General features: G+C 32.4%; 2 protein-coding genes across 4 annotated transcripts in view; both read left to right on the top strand.

Moving 5' to 3' along the window:
- The window catches only part of LOC123698986 (semaphorin-1A), a 234,839-nt gene that overhangs the window by 77,925 nt on the left and 128,994 nt on the right, over nt 1-27,920 (top strand). The gene's annotated exons all lie outside the window — the stretch shown is intronic.
- LOC123699006 lies at nt 8,781-9,883 on the top strand. Of its 2 annotated transcripts, none has more exons than XR_006752477.1 (2): nt 8,781-8,971; nt 9,064-9,883. XR_006752477.1 is itself a non-coding variant. In XM_045645865.1 (2 exons), the coding sequence occupies exons 1-2, from the start codon at nt 8,897-8,899 to the stop codon at nt 9,400-9,402; spliced, it is 390 nt and encodes a 129-aa protein (XP_045501821.1). In that variant the 5' UTR covers nt 8,781-8,896; the 3' UTR covers nt 9,403-9,883. The 2 variants fall into 2 exon arrangements, 1 of the variants encoding a protein (XP_045501821.1); XM_045645865.1 differs by having other exon boundaries at nt 9,088-9,883.

The raw sequence follows: 27,920 nt of genomic DNA, 5'->3' as shown, positions 1-27,920 counted from the left end.
TAGTATATGATAAAAGCAAACCAATGTATGCGTTACCAAAAAGAAATGCAGGGATTTGGGGGCTACAGTGAGTTCTAGAATACGGATCCGTAATTCCCGTAATGTGAGCCTTGATAAAACACTGCTACAGTTTTTACTGGAATCCTCAGCTAGGGTGACCCAATTCCAGCAAAAACATGCCGTCTCCCGCATTGTCACTGTTTTGCTAAAAGAGTAGGCAAAGAGATACATTATGCAGCTCTGATTCCACAGTCTCCTGACATAAATATTGTAACATCTTTGATCGTGTTTTGTAAACAAAGTTGAAAGAGCCTACACATTAAACGGCTCACACTAAAAGCGTAGCCGTGTTCGGCAAATTGAATCAATTTGCAAAATAATCTGACGATATTGTAGACGCCAATAGGCGTCTGCGGAGTGTGCTGACGATGGATACTCGTTTGGTAATTGATGCGTGAATCGTTACTAAGCGATTCCTTACTTATTGCTCTGTTATTTGAAGAGCTTTCTTAGCCTAATAAATAGTTACAATTGATTATGTTAAGCGGACTCGTCGAGGTGTAGCAATCAATTGTTGTTAGAAGTAAATTGGAAGTTGAATGTTAACGTTGTTATTTGGGAATAGTTAGTTTTATTGTGCGTGATTTAAATAGCGATAATGCACTTTTTATTTAACTAGTTTATAAAGTTAATCTCTGATAAGTATTTTCTAAAATAACTAAGTTAATTTCCATGTATAGAGTACATAAATAAAAAAAAGTGTAGGATATTGTGTGCTTTCGCTGCAAGGCTTTTTGTTCTATGTGTCAACTTCAGTTGCTTCCAACTTTATACACACACTACGTATTGTCTGTGGACAACCATGTAGAAAAAGTGTAGAAAATATAAATAAATATTGGTAAACTATGTCAGTAGATAACAATTAGGACATCAAATAACATAATATTGAAAAATCACCGCCTAAACTATTTTTTTTTCAGTCTAAGGAGTAACAATGAGCTTTTACATTTACTCTTGATGGTTTTTACAAATCTACCTGTTTAATCCCATAAAATAATCCTTCATACAAGGCTATTCAGTAAGGGGAGATTGTACTTATAAGTAACATAACATACAAACGCAGATTTGCGGATGCAGATTTTTTAAATACACGCTATACTCATTATTAACCCATATACTAGGAATTAATTTCTCTCAACATTTTTCTATTAGTTATGATTAAATGCTAATGCACAATAGCAATAAAAAATTTGGTGCAATTAATTTTGTACCGACTTTCATAAAGCAAGCAACATCGCTCAGAACGAAACGTTAACCCTGCTATTAAAAATTGACCACCCGAACGAGAAAGTTCCCCCATGAAATTAATAATAATAATTTCCCTCAGACGATGGCGGATTTCGCATGACAAAGGACCTGTTTCTCATTTATTTTGGACAATTTTTGTCGGCCATTGTTCCTCTCCCTTGCAGGCTTGATCTTACTGAATACATTGCTGGGTCATAGCAGACGTTTAAATGGAGCAGTTAAGGACCCTTTTATAGTACTGTGATACTTGAATGTTGACTGGAAGACCATAAAATAGCAGACGTAAACAACGCTCTGGCTGAAATTTTTATCGAGTTTAAAAAAAAAGTGTACATCTATGGCTAGTGCCCTGTTGGCCAAAAGCTATTTTATGGTGTTTCAATGGAAAATTGCATAGAATTCTGATAGGCTGTTTTACAGAGTAGCTAACAAAAGCTTCAATTCCAGAAATTCTCGCGTTCGCATATTCCTTAGAAACGTCGTCTATAAATAATAAGACTGAATATAAATTTAACCTTCATATATCATTTACTAAATTCTTCAACATAAGGGACATATAAAATGGATATTTTAGGACGTATTATTTTAAAATGCTATAAACGACGACAAAAAAAAACAAAACGTTTTTTAATTAGGCCACAATGAAAAAATAATTACGCCTATCTCGGCATCAATCATGGTGCGACACGATATCATTGGCGCGGTTTGAACAATTTCCAATGCGGATCGTAAGCCGATTATTATCACGATAAAACACCAGGACACCCCCCTTCCTTGGTCCGGTTTTATCGGATCGCCTGTCAAAAGTGCTTCCAATTTATGTACTATAATCCAATGGCGAGGGTGCCGAGCATTTTTGTGGTTGGACACACCCGTCTGAAAGTGTTTGAATAAATCTTAAATATGATTATGGAGTTAAAAACATTTTTTCTTACACTATTTAACAGGTATACTCGTATATTCGAATGGAAACTTTAAAAAAAGAAAAACTAATTTTTGGTATCGCTTTTATAAACTAGACTATTCTAGACCCATTTTAATAGTATTCAGGTGTCCTACTGTGGCCAAATTGGTTATGATTTAAAATTTAAATAATTAAAGCAAATATTAATAAGTACCTATTAAATAAAACTATTAGGAACACAAAAAGCTACGTATTCAACTACCAGTCATCAACTACATTAAAAAATTCAAACGTCAAACTTTTTACCCAAAGAGCACTCCATCAAAATTTCAATCGCGGTTGAAACTCGTTGAAAACCGCTAAGCTTTTAGCGTTTCTAAATAAAACAACGTCTGCGTTATTTAGGACGCTCGGATATTGTCAAAAAGTGATGCACGTTTAAACAAGTCAAAGGAAACATTGCCATGTCAGCCATCACACAATTCGTAATTAAAATTCTGCCACCTAATCTTTAGCTAACTTAAATTAAATTATAACCTTGATACACTTTTCTTATTTATTACACGTACAAAATGTTGTTTATTCTCTTTGTTATTTATACCGAACAAGACTTAAGTATTATATATTCTTTTGACGTCATTCGTCGATGGAACCAGATGCTGGCATGTGCGTTTAGCCATGCTTGTGACATGTGTATTTTTAAATTCTGGGTCAAGTTATTCATTTCGTTCTTTCTTGGTCCAATAGAGCAACGCAATAGCACTAAACAATAGTTTATAATTAAGAAATAGCAACGTATTGAATGTGTTAATATAGTTTATCGCTATGCCGTCCAGTACTTGTGTCATGTGTGTGTCCTAGCTGTGTGATAAAGAATGTACTCAATATAAGCATTACCTAATAATTTAGGGTAAATATGCTACTATCTATAAAAATGCCACATTGGCCACATGTAACGTTGTTAAAAGTCACTAATTATTATTTGTTTTACAACAGAGAACAAAACCATGAACATTATTCGTTATATGGAGAGCCAACCCATTATTTCAGAATTAATAACTTTTTAACAAAATCATTATCTAATAGTGCTATTAATCTAAGTCTATCTTTATAGAAAACTTAAATATGTGTTGTTGTTTCTAACTTTTATAACAGTTTTGGCGATCCTGATAATAACTATCTTGTAGGAAATATGGGTTGTACTATCCAGTTTCAAATTTAACGTTTATAAATGATTTCTCTGTATACAATACTGTTTAAAATTTCATAACAAACACATAGAGAGACCATTATCCTTTAAACAAAATCTAATTCAGCTTTAAAATAAGACTTGTGAAATTCTACAGTAGTATTTCCTTTGGGATATTGCAAAGCTGTCGGCAACGTCTTGAAATAAAGCGAATAAAACACTATCTTAGAGACGTAAACTTGGAAATATAATACAGAAATGTATTTTAATATGATCCATTTTGTAAAATCTTAAAAGGACTTTAATTTGCTTTGTTTACCCCTTGCAAGGAACAATTCCATGTAACATTTATTCCATTAGCCGAGACCTACAATTTCGTAAAAGTTTCTCATCTTTTCTAGGTTGATTTACGAACCGCTTAATAAATCATATATTGAGGTTACAGGCTTCTTAGGCTATGTAATATTTCACTGATATTCGACTAATACATATTTAGCTCACTTATAGTTGTTCGAATATTAACATTATTGAAAAAAACACATTTTATTAAGTGCTCTCTACATGACGGCTATCAAAGGGGATCATAACAGAAGCCTAGTGAGAATGGAGGAGCTCTGATATTTATTACCAAGATTAATGATACACATCTAGACGTATAAACATAATATACAAGTCGTGTCTACGGATTCGCGTATAGAAATTGTTTTGATGATTGATTCACGTCAACTTCCTTTGTGACGTTAGTCTTTCTTTGCAAATAAGGAAAAACGAGTTTTTTTTATCTATCAGTTCATAATAAAATAGCATCATTCGATATTATATTCATTTTAGCTAAGCAGTGTATTATATTATAAAATAACTGGCAGCGTTATATAAAATGTGAAACTTTCTTTAAAAAAAAGGTCTCGTTAATGATCTTATGAACATAATGACCATTAATCATTATTAACGATTCGATAAGCCTACCTCATTAAGCTTACGTCGTTATGCAGTTTACAATTACGTTAAGCCTTCATGAATAACTCATAAGAATTAACTTCCAATATGGACAATATTGTTCAATATTACAATCACCAAGACTAACTTTAATACGTAAAGAAGATAAATTAACGTAGTCAGATTAAAGTTACCATAAAGTACTATATCATCTTTAAAACAGTTCGAAAATACGAATTTATGTTTCCCGTAAAGCGCTGGGAATCAAATCGGGCACCATAAATGCGAAAATGAGGTGTGCTGTAAAACCAAGCACTCCCAGCGGAGAGCAAATTTTGTAGAAAATTTGTCCGTGTAATGACAGCGATCGGCGGATACTGAATATATTTTGATTTCGTGATCCGATTAATAGAGGTTTTAATTTAAAATTTCGTTCGCACTGATTCTTTTGTTCTTTATTTATATCGACCATGATACCAGGTGGAAAATACGAATACTTTCACCAAAAAAAGGATTGAAGTAATGTTTACTATCTGCATTACTCTCTTTACTGTGCCTTTTTAATTCAACTAAAATGACATAACATTGACCCTAATATAGCATTGCCCGCTAAACAGTGTCCAAAACCCGATTGGGCAGGCAAATCGCTGGCACCGCAATCCGCACACGGCATCGAAGCGCGTATTTGCACGAATACAGTGCGGTCTAGCTCCCCGAAATGAATAGTCCAATTTTCCGCATTTTCCACCATTAACAACATCCGCCCCGAATACGGGTGACGCGTCCGCAAATAATGGACACCCGTATAAATGTCTAAAATGTTTGCGATATCAAAAAAGGCTTTTTAACACACCTTTCTGGTGAGAGGTGCGTGGATGCGGCACGGTTATGTTTCATTAATGTTAATGAATACTTAATGTAAGTTGCTGTACTGAAATATCCTGAGTGTTTGTATTAAAAATAAATAATTTTATGGAATATGTTGCTAAGCGAGAGTTAATTTTATATTTGTTTTTGAAAATAATTTTTCCTACAATTATCGTTCTAGCAATTTCAATGTATTTATTCTATGTCTACCAAGAAAGTATAATATTGACACTATCTTATGAAGATATAAGGTATTCTACTGTAGAACTATAATATTTCACAATAATGTGAACTAAATACACAATACAAACCGGCACAACTGTTCCCGACAATTTAACCGGAAAAGATCAAAGAATAAGAAGAGGACCAAATTCTATTCAAGTTCTCATCGATCGATATTTCCAAAAGGGGACGTCCCTAACCCTAGATAAATTAACATTAAATAAAAGCACTCATAACCGCTTCGTACAAACGATAAACATGAAGGAAGCCGGCAGTAACAATGAGGTTATCTCAAAGTGGCAGTTGTTTAAGGTAACCTCCATGTAAATAGAATATTTTGCAAGTTTTCTAGCGCTTATCTCTTAATGTGCACGAAATATGAAGGTTTTCCGATTCGCTTAAAGGGGCAACTAGTGCCCTTGTTATCTTTGAAATTTATTTTTAAGAGTGCTACTGTTGTATTTACTTTTGTACTGTACTTTTGTATAACACTATAGTGTTGTAGGGATTTTTTATACATAGCATGAATATATAAAAATAAGTTTGATTAATAATTATTAGTTAGAAATAAAGCGCAAAAAAGACAAATTCCAAGTAATTGCAAATCGTAGTCTTTCATTTTATTCTAAAAAAAACGCATTGTGACAATTACGCTATCGTCAATAAACTTCCAAAAACCTAAAAAAAAAAGTTCGATTGACTGTCAAATCCGTACGCCATCACCAACAGACTAGCACACCCGCGAAAATACCATAGACAAGAAAAAAAAACAACCGCAGTATATTTTTAATCTGTGCCTTATGGCGGGTACGCGCAACAGTGTCGCTTTGATTTTCCGCAACTGTGACCACGCTATTGATTTCCACTGATTTCGAGGGACGATGCTCTTTCCCGTTTTAATCGCGGGGTTACCGCTTTGCGGTTGGCTTAGAAGCAAGATTCTCATGTTTGCTTTGTTTTAAATTGGATTTTATACCGTGAGATATTGGTTTTGTCATGTTATTGTTATGGACGTTTCATTTCTGTTTTGATTTGTTGAGGATTTAAATTTTTCATACACTTTTATACTTTTTTTGCAAGCAGATAAATAAAAGTCATAACGTATGTGATACAGTTACCAAATATATAGTTTGTAGTACTTTTCTATTGAATATAATGTAACAGCGAAAGATGTTAGTTTATTTTCATTTCATTTGTGTAATACTTTATCTTATCACTTATTACTTTATCTTTAGAAGCATATTGAGAAAAAATGTACTTACTACAGTTATTATTATCAAAGTATGTACCTACGAAAACCTAGATTCGATTCTTTTGTATTAAGTTTCAAACTATTTTCCCGCCTGAAAAGAAGGAAAATCGGCCAAGTGCGAGCGCGTGTCCTGCACACCAAAGGTTCCGTTAGCGAATAATTGAATTAAGTATATCTACTTAAAAAATATTATATGTACTGATATAATTAAGAGTACAATATTACCCTGCAATTTACAACATTATTTTTTATTGATAGAAAATTCACAAACTGAATTTAAAAGCGTGATTCCTCAATTTCTGAGATTTTTATTGTAACAATAAATGCGTGATTTATATTATAGGGGTTTTTAATTGTAACAAATATTATACGTCGAATTCTAAGGTTATTTATTAATGTTCTGAGTACTGAACCCTAAAAATGAACACCTTTGTAGTAAGGAACTGAGTGAAAGAAAGAATAAAAGGAATCGAGTTAATTTATAAATTGTATTCGATTTGTAAAGGTTTTATTAATACAAAAGGGAAAGGAATTTAATAAATTACTTCTTTGCTAATTGAACAAGATTATTAGTACTTTAAACTCGTAATTAAATTTTATTTACACTCAATGTATGTCAAATAATGTTAAAGCAATGGCAGTAAAAGATCGTCAAATAAAACAGAAGCGGTAATTTAAAAGGCAAATTTAATTTTCAACGAGAAAAAAAATGTATCGAAGTCCAATACAACGTAGGAATCTAAGCATCTGCAATTCCCTCCTAAGTGTTCTCTATAAGCGCTGAACGGCAGCCAATGCAATTTTTTGCTCCGAAAAGTTCGCAGCCAAAGTTTTTCGGCTGCTCCAGATTCTTTGTGCACCTATTTCGCTTAACAAGCTGTCGATAAAAACTTCACCAGCGTTACGTAATTAGTGTTTTTGCAAATTCCAAACCCTAACTTGGTTACAGGTTCTAAAGTTATTTATATTTAACGATGGAGCTATTAATCTTGGTCGATAAAACTAGCATAAAAATAGCATGTTATTTTTAAAACTATGTTTATTTCATATTGGTTATTAACGTGGCTCTACATAAAATATTATGTTTTACATTAAACATAGTTTTGCTTTGAGCTTTTTATTTGTAATTATCAAAATTTCTAACTTATTGATTGTTTTACTGATGGCGTTTATGAAAAAAATAATTTATACTTATTCCACAAATTTTCCTTTTGTTTAACATAGTAGAACAAAAACGCAGATAAATCATGATATTCGGGGATTCTATATCCTCAACTCTAAAAGTTGTAACCAACGCCGATCTCGACGATAGGAAATCAAAAAGCTAACCCGCAGCCTCTGACTAGAATACAGATGCCTGTTTTAAGATTCCTTGCGAAGGACACTCTATTATCGTCTCGAATCCCAGAAGGGTAGCAAATAGTCGCTGCAACGCTGACGTCATAGTTGAATTGTTTGAATGGTGTTGGAGTGTTGAATTTGTAAATATTGGTGCGTTTTGAGGGAGTCGATTCTCTTATAAATGGAGTCATTCGCATTGTGCAGGGGAGGGTTAAGTTACATACTTGTAACTGCGGTACTTATTGACCACTTTAGATCCGAGGGTACAATTGCTTTGTCAGTGGCTCTGCTTCTGAATACAAATTCGTTTCAGTTCATTCGGTTTCAAGTGACTGTGTGTTCACAACTTGCAAATACGACTTGTATGTAGCTTGAATGTTAATAGTTTTTATCAGTTTTAGAAGATTTGAAGATACTCTTTCTTTTTCAAATTTGTATAAGGGTTACATATATGCAATGCGATATTTGTTTTGGTGTGAGTTTTCTTTTTATATATTGCGACAATTAAAGGAAATGCAGCTGATTAATTTATCTATGTTTGAACATTAACCCAAATTGCAAATATTCTTTTTTAGTAAAAGCTTAGAGAATCTTTTAAGGATCACATTCTAATTAACCAAGGAAGTTTTAAACAAACATCACGCCAAGCGAAACAACATACGTCAACTTTGTTTAATTATTATTGGAACTTAATTACCAATCCTTTATTATAACGATGAATATCTAAAGCTTATTTTTTGTTCGTTTGCATTAACCCTAGATCACTACCCTTCGTCGATTCGACGACGCGTCACCAAAAAAACCGCTATAACTTTTACGCGCGCGACCGTATGGTTTTCTGACTTCAGCTAATCTCAGCCAACCCGTTGCGCTTGCGATGGACGGTAGTGCTTTGTGCGTGGAAGGTCCACACGCGCTGTTCCAGCAACCATGGCTCGTCACATCGACGAAGGTTAGTATTAACGTAACTTTTTGTACTATTTAGTTAAGTTAAAATTACGTTATTTTATCTTTTATAATGGTGCCTATTATTTTATTTTTTAGATACGATTCATATGTTATTTTTAGAAGTTGAAAGCGATGATGAAAATTCATCTGCGAGAGAGCCTGAAGACCACATTGAGGCTGAAGAGGCATGAAACGGAGGGTGATGATGAAGTTTCTACTGTAAATAAAGGGCAATTTCCAGATCAAGATTATGAGGCAAGTAGTACTACATCTCCTCACGTTCCACTAAAGACGCCTAACACTTCAGCTGACCCTAGCGATTTGATTATAAGACCATCGCGTACCATTCTTCTTGGGAAAGACAAACACATTTTATGGTCATCACAACAGTCAAGGTCACAAAGCAGAAGATCTTCAAAGAACATAGATACATGACACGTGGGCCTGTACGCTTTTTTCAAGATATTTTAGATCCTCTTCAATGTTTTTCAGGTATAATTACTGGTGACATTACTGATACTCTGCGGAACTCAATCACATAAATTTTAAAAATGCCAGCAAGAAATAATGTGAAAGTTATAAATGAGTCTGAGCAAAGTAATGCTGCTAATGTGCCTCCATAGTAAAATAAAATAAACATCTATGCTATATGTCCCTCCGTAAAGCAAAAGTAGACTAAAAATAGGTGCACTAGGTGCAAAAAATCGTTGTGTGAGGAACACAAACTTGATGTGTGTCACAAATATTTTAGATCCTAAGCTATTATCAAAATTATATTTTTAATTAATTTTCCAGATATTATTTTTGTTATTAATAGTCTATTTCGAGCATTTAGAGGATTATATTATATGTACGGAATTTTTCAAAAAATTTAAGAATGTTCATAAAGCGTGTAAACTGTGTTCTCATTTTGATGACTGTTTGAATTAAAACTATGTTAAAATAAATATTTTTATATTTTTATATGTAGATTAATATATTATTCTTAAAATAAAAACATAACTACAAATATATTTTTTTAATTAAACCCCTAAATCCCCTCCAATAAACAGCGTAGTCGAAACGACGAAGGTTAGTATTAAACGTCGAAAAATAAGGTTAGTGTTCTAGGGTTAATTCGTATTGGCATCATCTGTAAGTAATAGCGTCTCGTCTCGTATATTATTATCATTTATTGAATTTATCAAGCCCTAATCCCTCTTGTGATAAATTGACATCCATTACAGAATCAGTATCAAGTTATATTGTAACATTGTTTGTAAATAGCTTAAAAAGTATAAAATGACGTCACATGTGAAATAATTCAGTGGGCAATATTATTGATGAGCACTGGTATGAATTTCGATCTCATTAAAACTGTCCGATATCATCAATTAAAAATGCTTGAAATACATCAATCAGATGCACTTATATTGTTTTCATACTGTGGAATGCTTTTATGTTATAGAATAAACAGCAGAGGACTGTAAATATGAAGACTATTCATTGAAAGGAGCTTTATGAAATAATTTAAAATATGTACTTACTTTAAAACATATTTCTGGAGTCTGTATTATATATTATATAAATTTACGATAATATTAAAGATAATTCAGATGAAATTTGACTTTTTTCAGTGGATAATATGGTCTGAAACGGAGAATTCATCATAACTCCGCGGTCGAAATGAAAATGTGAACAACGAGCAACTACAAGAATCACACAGAACACAAACCAAAATTGTATGCAGTTCTGAAACATTTCCTTTTATTTTGCAAACTGAACTTCGCTGAATAAATATAGATTACTATTGACTATTAAAAAGACAATGTACACAGCGGGCCAGATGCCACAATTAACTTCCACCCGACGTAATTAAGCGCCGTACCTTGATAAGAGATTCAGATTGTGTACTGAATGCAAAAAAATGTATCGAAAATTTAATATTTGTTTAAAAGACCTGTTTTGAAAAAAAATTGCTGATAACGTTCATAGTAATTGAAGTATGAGCGCATTGCAACTTTGTGAACCATTTCTATGTATTATAAAATGATTTTTTAAATTATATGAACTCAATGTTCCCTGGTCGTTTTCAAACGCATTTGTCTTCATTTAAAGCACTAAATTTTATAACGGTAGATAAAATAAACACTCATATTATAATGTAAATGTTTTTGTAGACGCTACACAAATATATAGGACGCGGTTGGTGCGAACATTGGACTCGAAGGATCATTTTGCAAAACGCAATTAAACTTTAACTTCATTACTAAAAATACCTTATTTTCTTTCGTTCAAAAATGGGGCAGCCATATTGTTCTCTGGCAAGTCAGGCCTATTGTGTCTTTGAACAATAAAAAGCGTATTTCACCATTCGGCCATTGTAGACGGCCGTGTCACAGTTTTTCTTTTAATAATTGGAATACGGAAATATTAAGTGCCCAGGTTTAAAATGTTTTGAATTATCACCATTATTTTGGGTATCATTTTTCATGATGGTGGTATTCATTTTTAAGAGATGTCCCGTAATATATGACCGTAATTATAACACACTTTTAACAAACACACTCTACAATCTGGCTATTAAAAAAATATACTTACTTAATCATTGTAAACAAACACTTATCAAAGTCAATTCAAACTAAAGTATATAAGTATAAATATTTTTATAAGTTATTTGAAACAAGTTCCTTCAGGTATTGTAAATTCTGGAAATAAAATTGGCGCAAAGACTGGAAGCCATGTTATTTTTCGTCAGAACCATCTTTTGAACAGGTGGGAACGTAGAAACGCTATGTTTGCTCAAATAACACAGTCGGCGAATATAAAACGTACCTAGAAACTTTGTCATATAAAAACTATGAGTTGACAAATTACTTAAGTACACATTGTCCTGTAATAGAGTAAATACATGTATGAACATGTTGAAGCTAAAATTCCAGCAGTAATGTGGAAGGTTTTTAACTGCAATTTTTCATTAATTTTATAGTATATAAGCACAGTAAAGAATTTTACAATGCTTTAATATCAAACTTGATCAATTTTATTTTTCAACATAATGACACAATGCCTCAATTGAAAATAAAAGACGAAATAAAAGTAACGAAAAATCCCAAAAAAACTTTATCAAATGTTACATTTGTATAATTTGTACGGTATGCATAGATTTTTCTGCAACAATTTATCTAAAAGCCGTAACACTCGATGGCAACAGACACGTCCGTCTTTGAACAGCATTCTGGCGTAATGCCAAAGGCGAGGGTGAAGCAGGGTCATCCATGCACACCTGCCAATACAAAATCAACTTTAGTACATATAATCAACGTCCAATTTCCATTTATAGCTTTTTTCAGTATCACTTGAAATTACCTTTTTATACCAAGGCTCTATTGAAAATGCAATAGAGTTCAGAATTGTATCGATATTATTCAAATACGCCAATCTTCTTTCTGATTTCTGTCTTCGGTGTTCGTTCCGCTTATAATGCAAGTCGATATGTGAGTTGTGGAGGGCAAGTGTAGAAATATTTTTTGTTATTGCGCAAAATATGTACCTCGTGTTTTTGAAGAATTACGGTTATTGCTTTATTTTCCTTTATGTGTTCTTTACATATTATACAATAGTTACAATACACTTACATAATATACAATACATTTAACATAAATCTATTTTCATACTATCATAGAAAGTAAACAGAAGCAACGCATGAAAGTCTGATTATTATTATTAATTTAATCAGATTTACATGCATTACTTGAAACTGTTAAATTTTGAACATCATGGGTAATACGTATATAAAGCACTTTTACCAATTTTACAAAATAAACAGAAATTCTGCTATCGCGATTCACTATTTCGGTCTACTCACCTGAGCTTGAGTTTCTCCTTATATTCCTAACCGTTTTCTATCTGATTTCTTGCCAATACCATTTAAGTAACCTTTTGATAGCAGTTTTTCTCCGTACTATACCCAGTATTCATATTTTTGCTAACCTTTTGTCTGCCAACCCCACAGCAATACATACAGGCATATGGTGTGAAGCTTGGCGCAGCACTGCAATGCAGGTACCTGGTACATGACATGAACCATCATTTTCCTTTTGTACGCCCGACGGGACACGCTTAACAAACACGAGTGATTTTAAAGGTTGTGGAATTATTTGCGAACTCAATCGAGTAAAGGTTTTGGTAGAGTCTCTAAGTGTAGGTAGTACGTGCATATATGTTAGTTCACTATAAATCAACACATTATAAACCTATAAAGAATAGATAAAGATTATTTATGGCATATAGACTTTTCTTGAAAAGCATAGAACAGAAATCATAAAAGACCGAGTTCTTACACACAAACAAAACACTGTTGTACTAATTTGCAGATAATGTGATTAAATGTCCATTTTGAAATCCAAAATATCCAAGCAGTCCCACTGAATACTCTAATTAAACTAATTAGGAATTTGTGAAGAGTCCGTACTCTCCCCACTTCACTATAAGTGTTATTACTACAGTTCGCGAGAGCTCCCTAGCGGAATTTAATCAGAATAAAACGAAGGATTACTCTAAGTAGAAAATCCCTACAAGTGGTAAATAGTTGAAAGGAAATGAAATTTTATTATTCCGTTCTATTTAAAACACCTGTACGTATTCGGCATGATATTTGCGGTATTATTTCTCTGTTAGGCATTCGACATTATTGGCATGGAATGCTGGAAATTCTGGAAATACAACGCCGCTATCGAAGTGTTTGTATTTGGAATACTTCGCACGTGAACGGTATTTTAAAGATTGTTTCTTGTTGTATTGTTTTAAGGTGTAATTTGTATTGCTTGAGTTTGGTTAGGTTGACGTCGATTTGTGCCCGCTCTAACTCGAGGTAGGTAGTTGGCAGGCTGCCAGCAGCCGGGTGGTATTCCCGCTCCGCCAGCAGCCTTCAGCCACAACGCTTTATCTATTCAAAATTGAGAGCAGTAATAATAAAATTGTCTGGACGCTTTTCAGAATGTCGGCCGCCACCTCGTAACTAAATTGAAAATTTCTATTGAATGCTCTTAGCGTAATTGTGATAAAATGTATGATTGTAATAATGTAGTCGAATGCGAACATTTTGTGTAATATAGTTAAAAGACAATCGCGGAGGGTGCTTATTCTGGGAAATAATGATGGACCTGTGTGATGGACTAATATACAGCTTCGTTTCAGAGAATAAAATTAAATTTTCTTTCAAAGTAACAGTGTGCGTTATTAAAACGTCAAACGTCAATGTCGATATTTAATTAATCTAAACACGCTAGAACAATGGGGGACTATTTTCCAGAATCAACGTGGTCAACAATTAATCATTGGACTGGACGTGTCAATGAGAGTGACCACAAATTATGTACGCGGAAATTAAATTTTGTCTGGCTGTTATATTAAAACAGCATGTTACATCATCCCCGGATATTGAGGTAGTTACTGAAAATTTGGTAAAGCTTATGAGGCGTGCGTGGAAATGTATTGTTGTGTGAGCTATCTATAACATATAATATATATCCAGTATCCACTTATTATTAATTATATAGAATTGTGAAGTATCTCTATTTTCTAATTGATACGTTTTTTTTTGAGTGAAGCACGGTAGGAATTTTAAAATTAAAATAGATAGAACCTCCTTCCCTAAGAAAACTTGCTAAATCATTAGTTGAGTTTGTTTCCTAACGTAGCAGTATCAGTACATACTAATGAAGATGTACATAATGCAAACTTGACTTTCTCGTTTTTCTTTAAATAAAATAACGTTTTTAATAAGTGTTGTTTTATTTTTCCCAGCAACTAAATACTTATATTATGGAGAATAGGTACAACTTTTTGAACAATATTTAACAGAAAATATTTTTAAAAGCGAGCAAAAAATAAAATATAAAAACATTAATTAATTCGATACCGCGCATTTCGCATAACGTGATGCAATTCATAAATATTTATGAACGCTCTCAAATAAGCTGCTCCATCCATTAAATAATAGTTTTAAACATTCCCCGAATTTGTACGCGTCACGGTTGAGAACAAACTTTGAACAAAGCTAGGCATAAATTTACCAAATGGCACAAACGTTTTTTTATCAAAAAATACTGGAGTTGTCGTAGTTTGCCTTTTGCACCAATAAATCGGTGGCTTCATAACTTTATCCGACCGGCTTATGCCGATATACAGTATAGATATTCTTTTTAATTGGGTGATTCTTTGAGACTTATGCTTTTCATCAGTTCTTTGACGGATTTCATGTTTGTATATTTTGTTCGAAGCTTTTTGCATCGAATATACGTTTTAATGTTTTTAATAATTAATTCTTGATTGCATTAAACTATTTCAAGAAAATAGAGACATGCATAAATATGAAAAAAAAAATGCATTTTAAGTGGTCTTGTCTTTATTTTTTATACGTAATAACCTTTATTATTAAAACAATGTAGGTATTTAATAATAACGTCTTATTACAAAAATATAACCGTATAAACAGAAAGAAACCATAAATAGGACATGAGTATAAAGATTCATCCTGTTTATCCGAGAAACACTAGTAACATTATCTATTAATAATGTTAAAAGCAGGAATCTTCCAAGTTAACCTTGCGAGCAACATATTCAAACTATAATTCATTTCAGTTACAAGGAAACACAAGTGAAACAAACAAGTTTCGGTAAAATATTTGCGAGGAAAGCCCAGTTTTTCTTTCTGTAGCCACTTTATCCTGACAAATGGTGGTTGCATTATTGCGGCCTACAGACCTGAGAGACCTTGACGGAACAATGTATTGTTCGAGATTTTGTTTTATTTCACGCTACATTCACTATATGTTTAATTAGGTGATTACGTACGTATTTTTCTGGCGAATGCCTTGCGGTCAGAATTCTCGGGACACTTACACTAATGTCAGTCGTTTGTAGGCTTTGTCGGAATGTTTGGTCACTTTCTTGTGATGTATTTCTGGGTACGGACAGACTATTAATTGTTAGGAATTTAATTGTTGTTGCAGCCTCCGACAGACATTTTGTGATATTTGATATTTGTGATATTTGTGGTTTTGCCAGTTCAAATTGATTATCTACCTACTACGTAATATTAATAAACGATGTTGTTATTTTTAAAGTAAGGTGTTAAGTTATATAATTATTGCACCCTTAATGATTAAAACTTGGTAACGTAATGCTATACTACATTGATAAAAGTGTAACTGTTTTATAAAAAAAACTAACGACATGTTTTCGAATAGCTAAAAGATAACTCAAAGGTATCTGAAAATCCAATCCTATCATTTTTGTCACCACGATCAGAGTATTTACATGCAAATCCAATTCCTTGGCAAATGCAATTACTAACGAAAACACTACTTCTTACGCGAACCTAATCTTGTTACGTACTATTTTCTCTTCAGTATACGGAACCAAATTTTATCCGTACAACACATTTTGCTACATAATAGAACTTAGCATAATACACCTGAATATCTCTTTTAAAAATAACAAGCAAAGTGATCATGTTTACGCTTATAAACAACTTTACATTTCCTTTAGAATTCTCTGATAAAATAACAATGCTTCGCTTGGATAGAAAATAGTGTTTATGTTTAACTCTATTGCTATTTATTTTTCCATCTTGTTTTATACTTTAATTTATAATTCCAATCTACTATCATATTATGAATTATAATTAAATATAGCACAAGTGTATTTGTCTACCAAATTTCATTACCACCGTGTTACCACCCTCTCAAACTCATGCCGGGATCCATTACAAATTAACGTTGCATCTGTCGACTTAGCGCTCAATTTATTCTTGATAATCTGTGCATTTTTCGTAGCTGTCAAGCTGTTGACATGACATAATCCCTTTTCCCACCGTCTAGTTTAATGCGTCTCAGACAAATTGAATCAATAGCAATTGATTGTTTCCTTCGTATGCACTTCCGTTGGATTAAAAGAATTTCTCGTATCGAAGTAGATAAGATTAAAGAGATACTTTCAAAGGATCTGCATTCTGCATACGGATTGCAATTATGTGGGACATGTATTTAATTAATGTTTGAGAACTATTCGTTTGTTATTGCACCGTATATAATTCATTAGTGCTATCTATTTTATCCATTATTTATCTTATTATTAGTATAATTTTTATTGCGGGAATACGTGATAATATAATTAATTCTCTTGATAAATTAATATTTCTTACATTCGTCGTTATTGAACCTTATGAAAACAACCTTATCTCGTTATAGCACATATTATTCAGTTTATAATATGTAATTCAATAATTTTGATACTAGGTAACTATTTAAAAAGAAAAACCAATTTCTACATAAATTGAATTTTTTTTATATTAAATTATGTTACCAATTAAAATAACCACAGAATCCTTTTTTTTGATCGCTGATGTATTTATTCGGGTTTACGCGTGTATTGATGATGCACGATCCATAAAATTTCGAAATCAAAAAATTTACGTGACGTCATTATGCTCTCTGCGTGACGTGAATATAATTTCAACTAGTTTACATAATATTTATAAGCAGTTTTCATTCATACCCAATACCCATGTTTCTGTGTGTGAAAATTGAAAATAAATTTCAAATTTTTGTATGACTTACGACTTAAGAAATTTTTTTTTTCACCTAGTTGATTTGCTCTACCTCCATAATAAAACTAAAATATTGAATGAAATTGTATGCCTAATAGATTGTTAGTATACGTACCTATTTGCACTTTACAAAATCAAATCATTATTATTTTACAGGTTGCGCAATACGCATATTACAACACATCTTTAGGATAATACAGAATTACACATCGGATTCTTGTTAAAAAAACACTATTTATCAGTCAATTACCTCTCAAAATAACATAAATCTTGTGTCACCTTGTGGGGAATGGGGCAAAATGCACATCACATCCTTTACAACGATAGAATTATTAACGGGCAAGTAGGTGATCAGCCGTCTGTGTCTTACAAGACTTTTTTATTTTCTTCACTGAAGCGAACCAGGGACGCAGAGAATGCTAATACTTAAGAAAAAGATTTATCTAACCTTAAGCGTTACTATATTAAACAGAAAAGATTCAATTATAAAGAAGTAGCACCTTTTAGTAATAATAAAACAATTCTTTAAAATCAAAATTCCGAAAATTTTGGACATCTTCATAAAATTTATTAAGAAATGTTATTCAACGACCTTTTCACAAACTCAGTTCATGAACTCCGATACCCTTTTACTAAATTAATGTGACCTAAGCTAATACTTGAATGGTTCATAAGAACAAATTAAAAAGCTCTGAATATCCTTTAAAGAAGGGTCAATATGTATAAAATTAGGCATATTATGTTGTTTTCCATTTAAAGGTTCTTAGAATTTTGATTTAAACAACTCTTTCGAAAGATCCAGAAAGGAATAAAATAATTAGTGAAATAAACTCAGCTTACAGAATAATTATCCATATAAAAATAATTTTATTTAAAGGGAAAAAGCTCTTGTTAAAACGCGATTAGATCCTTTAGACGTTATTCCTCGTAATTAATGTTAACCTTATCTTTTATACTGAAACGAAATCAATAGATGTTCCACACAAAGTGAACTATTTATGCTATGTTATAATATAGCATTATTTCTATTCAAAAATGAATATTACCAAGAATAGTCGAAAAACATTTGAGTCGATTTGGTGTAGCAATATATCATCAGGCGCGTCTGAAAAAGGCAGCGTATGAACCAAGTTATTGCCAGTGTTATAATATATTTGGTGGGTAATTTATTTAGGTTTTATTTGCTTTTGTCCGCGAAATATTTGGAGACCTCACCGCATTTCTGGCTATGATTTGTTTTGTTGTACGATTGTATTTTTTCCTTATCTGTGCTACAAAAGGGAAAATGCGATTAATTCGTTTTGTACAGGTATGTTGGCTTTGTGTTCGTTAATGATATGTCTTGTGGCACTTTGGCATTCAATTAGGTACTATTATAGTGCCCAAATATATCATCACATAATAAAAAAATAACTTAAGAGAAGATATTAGAAACGAACGTGAAAAATTGTGATAATTTAATCTTATTGTTACAATCTTGGGATCCTTAGAAGTTTCAACAGATTATTTATTTTGTGTAAAATACGTTATTTAAATTGCCAATGACTTGACAATAATTATAAAGTATTACTTTAAAAGATCAACTAAAAATCTCGTCTCGCATCGTACTTCACTTTTAATGCTTTTACAACGTAAAATATTCGTTTCGACTCAGTCTAATTACCATTTTAATTAATATCTATTTATTCTTCAAAGAGATACTAATTTATACTTCTCACATCAGATCAGACGTCTGGACCAATGAATTAGCGAGGTGTCCGGCCGGTCACTCGGATAACACGTTCAACCAAGAATTGACGGCGAGACGAGTCGAACTAAATGTAACGGAAAATTGAATAAAAGTAAAAAGGGTACAAAGCCCTGACCCTTAGCTTCGAAAATTGTTAAGTTATTTTTCTTTAATTATAACTGACCTGAACGGTGGAACCTGACAACGTCGGTATTGGGTATCGATAATTAAAATCCTTTAATGATCAAAATGGCTACCGTTGGGTATTGAAAATAAAAAATTATTATGATTTTCAAAGTTTCCTTGTAATATTCTTTATAGGCATTGACATTTACTTTTGTACCTACATTTTTGAGGCCAATATTACGATCTTAAGTAACTTAAGTACATTTTTTTTCAGAATATTCAAAGCTTTAAGCAAGTCTTATAATTTCATTTTAAAATGAGATACTGAGAAAGTAATTAACATTAAAAAGCTGTTCTCAATTGTCATTTTGGGAAAATTTCAACTGAATAAATTTTAAAATACTCTTTTTTTTTGGTAAAAATATAATTAATACAGGTAGTAACAGTCATAATAGTAATAGAAATTTCTATGAGTTTTAAAATTACTAAGTAATTTTAAAACTCATAGAAATTTCTAGAATGTCTAAGAACAAGCCGCGAAGAAATTGTTTACGTAATCCAGAGGACAAAAGTTCCACCGTAATTCTTTATCTCACATTCTGTACCTTGAGCCTTGTTATCTTGACGAATGGCGTCGGTATTGCCTACCTCGGCTTACCTTTACGCGATAAGGTACCTTGTAACCTATGTGTATGCTCTTTTTGTCGAATTTTGTTAAGTTTGCAGATTATTTGCTAGTTCTTAATGTGGGATAAGCAATTTTTCTTCAATCGTTGATGTGGGTCTGTATAAGCTGTTATATGTCTGTAATCTGTCTTCATATTATGGAGATTTTTATAGCAAAGTCAACCTATTTAATGAAAAACAAGTATAACATACATTTAAGGTCACATTTGAATAAATTATAAAATAAATTACCGAACTCCGAAGTAGATATTTAATCTAAATAACAGAATATCTCTTTAGTGAACACGATGAGTTAGATTAAATGTTTCTCACAATATATTATCTATTACATAAAAAAGAGCATCCGAGTACTAACATTATGAATCCTTTGGCATCTAAATAACAAAAACTTTTCGCATTCTATTCATTCTTTATGCCGCTATGCGTACAAATTTTGGCAAAACAAAAGTTGGAGTTATTTGAGGAGCACACAAACCATAAGTTTGGTTACTGCCATAAATTAAGGACTTAAATCCTATATTTCGAACATTGTCGTGTTCAAAACGAACCAATTCTATACCGTTGAGCCATGAATAATTTTGGCAACATAGTGGTACCAGTCTGCGACGAACATCCACAGCTAAATGGGCTGATAATAAATCTCAATGTCCTAGGATTCCTACGAGATTACCGGCTAGCACGCTAACGTAAGATGCAATTAATTCTACGCATATGTTGTCTTGAAGTTACGTCACTATGCACACATGCATGTTGAACTAACAGATTACTTAGATAAGATATAACGTTTGAGCTTGTGCTAGTCTTATGATATTTGCGGAATTTGCTATGCTTTTTATGAGACTTGGCATGAAATTCTACAGGGAATTCGCATTGTATATACGTATGGGTGCATTGTATGTAAGTGTTTATTGTATTATTTCGTTATAAAGAAAATGTTAAATAGAAATGGAGTTTTTGGGTGATAATTTTTGGAATTTAAGATATTTATGTAATCTCAAAATATAGCTTTTCTATGTTTATCCAATTTACTCTACACTCGAATTTCAAATGCAATGTATGAGTTAAACTTAACGCACTTTTCCAGAGATACTAAAGCGAAGCTAATTAAATATTTGATGAATTCACGTTATGAGGTAGCAAGAACCACGAAAGTATATTTACTTTTAGTAATGCCATGGGAAAATTAAAGCACGGCGAGGAGCTGAATAAACGAACCACTTTAAAAGCCTTAAAATTCATCCCTTGAAATGTAAATTAGTATATAAATCCTTAACAACTTTACATATTTTGTCAAATGATAATTTCAATGGGAAATATAGAGATAGATCGTGTGATTATATCACCAAAAACACGGAAACACGGAAGGTTTTAAAAAGGTAAACAGTGACACAAATGAATGGTTCCAATATAAAGGCTTAAACAATAAAGCAATAATACATTCTGTAACGATACCCACTGCAGCATTTCCAGTGTGTTGGTCTTAGGGTGTTCATTAACCATTGAGTCCTATGCACTAAGGGTCTACTCAGCCTGAATACAATTATCCGCTTCGAAACAGTTAGGATTAAATTTTCAGCTCCAATGAATCTCGTATTCCGGAATTCCACGACGTTAATGGACAATTAAAAATAATGACGATATTTTAATGATGATATTTTACATGTTGGAAGGGCAATTGTATAAAGTGGCATGAATAAAACAAAGGAATAGAAGAATTCGTCTCAAACGACGTCGATTTAAATTGTAATGTAATGCGAGTTATATTTGAAAACAAATTGTTGACATGAAATTATGTAATATAAAGAAGATAAATGTGCCCATATATTAAATAACATATTCAAATAATGCTTGTCCATTATTCTGAGAAAACCAAAAGAAAGAAGCATTTTAAGAAATCTCCAATCTTCTGATCTTTCTTCCAACAACATTCTTACCTGTTATATTAAAAAATATCATTAAGAATTAGGTCTTTATTTCACCGCAAATAGAGAAAATAAATTTTTGTAAAACAATTTAGAACATAATACAATCCACTGGGACGATGTGCAGTTAATCCCATTAAGTAATATATTCGAATATGAGGGGTACTGTTCAATTAAGCATGCTATTAAATTCGATCCCTAGATGCCGACATATCTATTTCAAACCATATATCAAATGTACCACATATATGGTTATATTTAGTATTGTATGATTGAAGGTAACATACGTAACTCTTTAACAATTTGAACTTAATTTTTAAATCAGTCTTAGATAATATTTAAAGGAAATACGTAATGTAAATCACATTTCAATGATAGTAACATTTTACTGTTTAATAAGGAAAGGATAGTCTCTGTTTTTGAAATAATTGGCGACTAGCAAGAAAATCTTAAAATTAGCTACTATTAAATTGAGTGAAGCTTTTTGAGCGTTAACCTTTCATCTCAAACTATATCGAATTCCCGACCTCCGATATGTCAAGAGCAGAATCCACGCTGCACAAAGGAGTAACCACAGGGAGTAACGTATTATACAAGAGTCATTTATTTTAACTCTATTCGTAAAATTTGACACCAGAAAAATTGGAACAAAAATGTGTTGGCGTGAAAAAATCACATTCGAATATTGACACAATACTTTTTCAATATTCAAAATGCATATCTACAGTTACGTTTTACTATAGCAGTTATACCATCGTATGTTACTTCAGCACTTGTTACTCGTCGCTCATTGTGCCGGCCCTATTGTTCTGCCCAAATCAAAGATGGCGGCGCATTGTTAGCGTCCCCTAGCGGTTCTTAAGGGAAACTCCAGTATTTCGGCTATGCACGTCTTTGTTTTTCCGTTTACTTTGCTACGTATAATTACTGAGTAATTAACGAATAGGTCGTGAAATTACTCGTGAAAATTATATGGAAGTGTTATTTTCGCGTCTATACCTCGTTGCTCTTTTGAGCTTGTTGCTACAGGAAAATTTTAAATATTTCTTTGATATACAACGAATTTTTAGTGTGGAAACGCAATTTGAATATGAGCATTGAAACATTTATGATGTTCTCATTACCTTAATTAGAAATGCATTGCAGTGAAAAAAAAAACACAGGTTTATTGAATGTACTAAAAACTTCACTTAAAGAAGAGTTTTGCTTCAACTAAGTAATTTCTTATAAAGTAAACAGCTTCACTAATCATGGTACCAAATTTCACCCAAACTGAGTTTGTCCACATATGACTAGATATTTGGCGTGAAGATATTTTTATAAGAACAATCAATATAACACTCGATCAATATAACAATCAATATAACAATCGACTTCACGTACATGGAATAGTTGCCCAATTTATGTAAATTAATAGAAAATAAATTCTATTCAGGACATCTACTCTTTACGTGACCTAATATATACCTTACTTCTACATTACGTATTTTGTGGGTTTACATAAAATAAACAGCAATAAACAACTCAGTGTATGCGTAACACTTCCAAATTCTAATTTATTACTTTTACTAATTCAGTCTCAATGGATACGCAATTTTTCGCCCGTTATCCCCCTTTCTGTTTACCCCCACCCGTTGGACGTGATTCGGAAACAAATTCGTACATTCGTTGAATTCGGTATTTGTCCGGGACAACCCAGTTCGAATAAGATGGACAATGTTATTGTGAGAATCTTGTTACAATATAATAAATGTTCTGTTATGATGTCGAATTATTTACGCGTTTATCAATTATGGAGGGTATTACAGGTGTTTATAATACGTGGGATATAAATAAATAATATATGTTTTTGTTTGTATTTAAGAAATATTACGCGAAACCGATCGTTATGTTTCCTGGTAGATTATGTTCCATGATAATATTATATAGTAGCATCATAGTATCTTGAACAATATCATCATGATACATCTTTATTAGCCCATACGTGTGATACGCGTACTTTAAATTATTTTTTTCTGATATTAAAGCAAAGTAGTCGAAAAAAACTAGACGTATGCACCAAAACATTGTCACCATCAAATACGCCTCCCATAATTCTATAACGTGATCTTCCAAACAACGGGATTGGATTCCATCCCAATACATTCCGATACAATACTACCCTCAAAATTGCAACACGTTTTAAAATATTGACACAAAGCTTTGTTTCTAAAATGGAATAGTTTATATCACGCAGCGATCTGACATAACATACGAAATTTACTGCGTCCCAACGTCGACCCACTATAATCCAATTACGGAACGAGTTATTGGAGACCATTTTAACCATTTTCATACAATACAAGCCCATTCCATGTATATATGGAGTAATTATTATTGTTTAGTTAGGAGGGGTCCGGCGAAATGCGTCTCACCTCAGCTTAAATTAATGGTAAACTAATAACCACTTTACTGCTCCAGTCTTAAGACAGATAATCGCGTTCGTTCCTCTTACATTATTACTTATTAGTATGAGGTCGGTTTAAAATCTCATATTTAGAAATTAGTTTCTTCCCTCGGGTGGTTGTGATAATGTTACTACTAATTTCATGCAAAGGTAAAGGTATATTCCAACTCATTGTATTATAATGAATAGGGTATGCAAACTCCATTAGATTTGCTTAGCTTGATGTTGATATATGAAATTAAATTGAATTTACGAACAAACGTTAATTATTGATTTAATAAAATAGTAAAGTAACGAGAACTTTATCTTCACTTGTTAATAAATATTGAGAAAGTTGTTTTAATAGAGCTTATATAAATAATAATAAATAAATTGTGCATCTACCTATTATATCAGAGCAAAATAAAATAGAAGTTTATTAAGATATACTTTGATACCAATATGCTTTGAATTCTTTATCATTATGCTGTTATTCTAAAAATTCTCTAACAAATATTTAATACTAGCGGTCCGCCCCGGCTTCGCCCGTGGTACATATTTCGCAATAAAAGGTAGCCTATGTTCTTTCTCAGGGTATTATATTATATATATTCTCAGGGTAGATTGTCTGTGCCAAATTTCATCAAAATCGGTTGAGAGGTTTAAGCGAGAAAGCGTAACAGACAGACAGAAAAAGAGTTACTTTCGCATTTATAATATAAGTAGGGATTTATTGAATAGCCGTAGGTAAATAAATAACGATAATTTATTCACTAGAATTACACCAAATTCCGTGATATTCACGGTATATGCGATCAAACTCACTCCGCTATGTACAGTAATTACGGGGTTATACAAGACACTGCCATCAATATCGCCTATCCGAGTGCAAGGGTCCAAGACGTAACCGGGGGTCAGTTAAATAGCAAGCATAGCTGTGAAACTAAATAAGCGTTGGTGAGGATTTATTGTTTGTAATTCAAAGCTCAAAGACCATTTGTCAGCGACGCCTCTAGCTCGGTTTGGAGGTAATTGAAAACGTATTGTCTACTGTGACCCTAATTGGATTTGAGATGCGTTACAGTTGAGAGATAATTTTGGAAAAATAAATGCATATTGTTGTATTTTTGTTTGGAAGTTTAAAAATAATTGCGTTTATTTGTGTTGATGAATATCATTGATAACAAAGTATTTTTTCCCTCTGAAATGACATGTATCCTAATTTCAAAATAAAAATGTTAATAGAACATAAATATAACGAAAAAAGGTAAAAGTAAGAATGTAGAGTTTGGGCTCCCTGCTTAATACAAGTTCTAAGAAATGTAATTATCTCTCCTAAATAAATGTATTCTCCCCAAATAAGCGTATTAAAATTAATTATCGTCTCATTAAAATATCTGAGAGATGAATCAAGAACTGTACCAAAAGAACTTTCATACTCTAAAACCTTAACACTATGCAAATGCACGTAATACATTGCTGACATAAACCCAGTATAATTAAAACTATTATATCCGACGCGCAATGATCCAACACAGAATTAAAGTTCCGCCAAACTTGTATGAAACTTCCATAAACTGTCTGCTAAGTTTATTTGCTGACAGGACAGGTAACCATTAAGATTATATCAAAGGAGTATTTGAAACAAACATGTTTGGACGAGGCACGAGCCGTATAAAGAAGATAAGGGGCGATAATGGGAACAATGGTGTTGGGACGCTAATTTAAACGTAGTCTGACCCTGTTATCATGTTGTTACAGAGTTTGTTGTACGGAATATAAGGTATCCTATTGTTAGCTAAAATTGATGAAATACAAAGTAATGACAACTTTTATATAGTGAACAAGCAATTACAATGTGGTCAGTAAAAAGTAACCAAACCAAAAATATGTTATTTATTCTTTTCACAATTTTAGGTACTTCATCTGTTTTTTTTTTGTAAGGTGTTTCTCAATGTTAGCCAGAAGGGCTACTACATTTTAACGCGGACGCGGGGGTGAACTGAAGGTTCACCCTGGTAGCGACATGCACAAGGGCGTCCCCCCTTGACGGGGACCACGAACCTCGGCTTGAGCTGTCGCTTGAGTGGAGGAGGCCAGAAGGGCCCTAATCGGACGGGACTTCATCTGTGCTATATGTCTTTACTACGTACAAAATACCAAAATTCTGTGTTCACGGAAAGTACCCGGTAGGTTTTGATTCCTTGCGACCCTTGCGAATAACGATATGACGATTTGCAGCAAAAACGACTGTGTACGTTTTAAACTTCCTTACATAATATATAACATGTGTAGATATTGCATAATAGGTATGTATGTGCTTTTATTCACGTACCTTCAAAACGTCTAAGCGAACATTCGTTTGTATCTCATTTACAAAATGTGCTTGAAAATATAAGCTTGCTTTTGAATGAAGTCCATTAATGTTATATAAAGTACATACCTAATGTATGTTTTATCAAAAACTGCAAGTGTACTTTGATAATTTATAGCAAGTAACATAGAACCTATTAATAACTCCTACATTTGACAGGCTTCCAAGAATATCTTGTGAGCCCTTCAAGATGCTTTTAGCAACTTCCATTTTAAACTTCAAATGTAAATACAGATATATATCTAATCTCATACGAGCTTTGTTTGGACGTATTGTTTATTTATCATGTTTGTCTCGTTGACAGAATGTAATTCTTGATTTATTTGAAGTGAATTAATTGAAAGATAGAGATAGAGTTTGAAAACGTAGCAAATGTATTTTAACAATATATTTTTATTTGTTTCAGGTATGCGATGCTGAGAATTATGGCTATATATGAGTCAGTTGACATTTTGTTCTGACTTAGAAGATGACGACAGAAGTTAGAAGAGAAAAGAGCGAAGATTTTTGATACGCGGGACGAAAAAATTTTGATCCTTTAAAAACTTACATTATTATAGTTTAAATCTGCTTTCTGTTTTACTTCTTAACTAATCTTTTCTTGTTGTCTACCGCACCATTAACATTAATTATGTGATGTACGAACTTAAGAAACATAACAAATACAACAACGACCGTCATTTCCAAAACCCATTATTCAACTACCTCGGCCATCAGTTCAAATAAAGATAGTTGAAGTATAATTCAGCCATATGATACTTAGCGTACGTGCTATAAACCTGCATAATAGATCTGCATAACGACTACTTAAACAATTTGTGAAGCTCTCGACATAAAGACAAACACGCTGACACTGGTATAGGGTTGCAACGTGTCATTTATTTGGATTCCAGGAATATTGTATTTGGGTTTGTGTTTAGTTTGATAACAAGCTGAAATTGTGTAATGTGAATACCTACTGAATTCAATTTCAAATATAATGGCATTGTTTTGTAGGATTCTCTACCATTTTTTGGAAAAAAATTATTTATAAAAAATGGGTGTGATAAAAGTTTTTTAAGAGGCAATAAAATGTAATGAATTTTCTTTCAGTAGTA

The sequence above is a fragment of the Colias croceus genome, chromosome 17 (assembly GCF_905220415.1).
Source record: "Colias croceus chromosome 17, ilColCroc2.1".
NCBI classification, from domain to species: Eukaryota; Metazoa; Arthropoda; class Insecta; order Lepidoptera; family Pieridae; genus Colias; species Colias croceus.
Note: the sequence above shows the minus strand (reverse complement) of the source record. Positions and strands in the feature narration are given on the sequence as shown.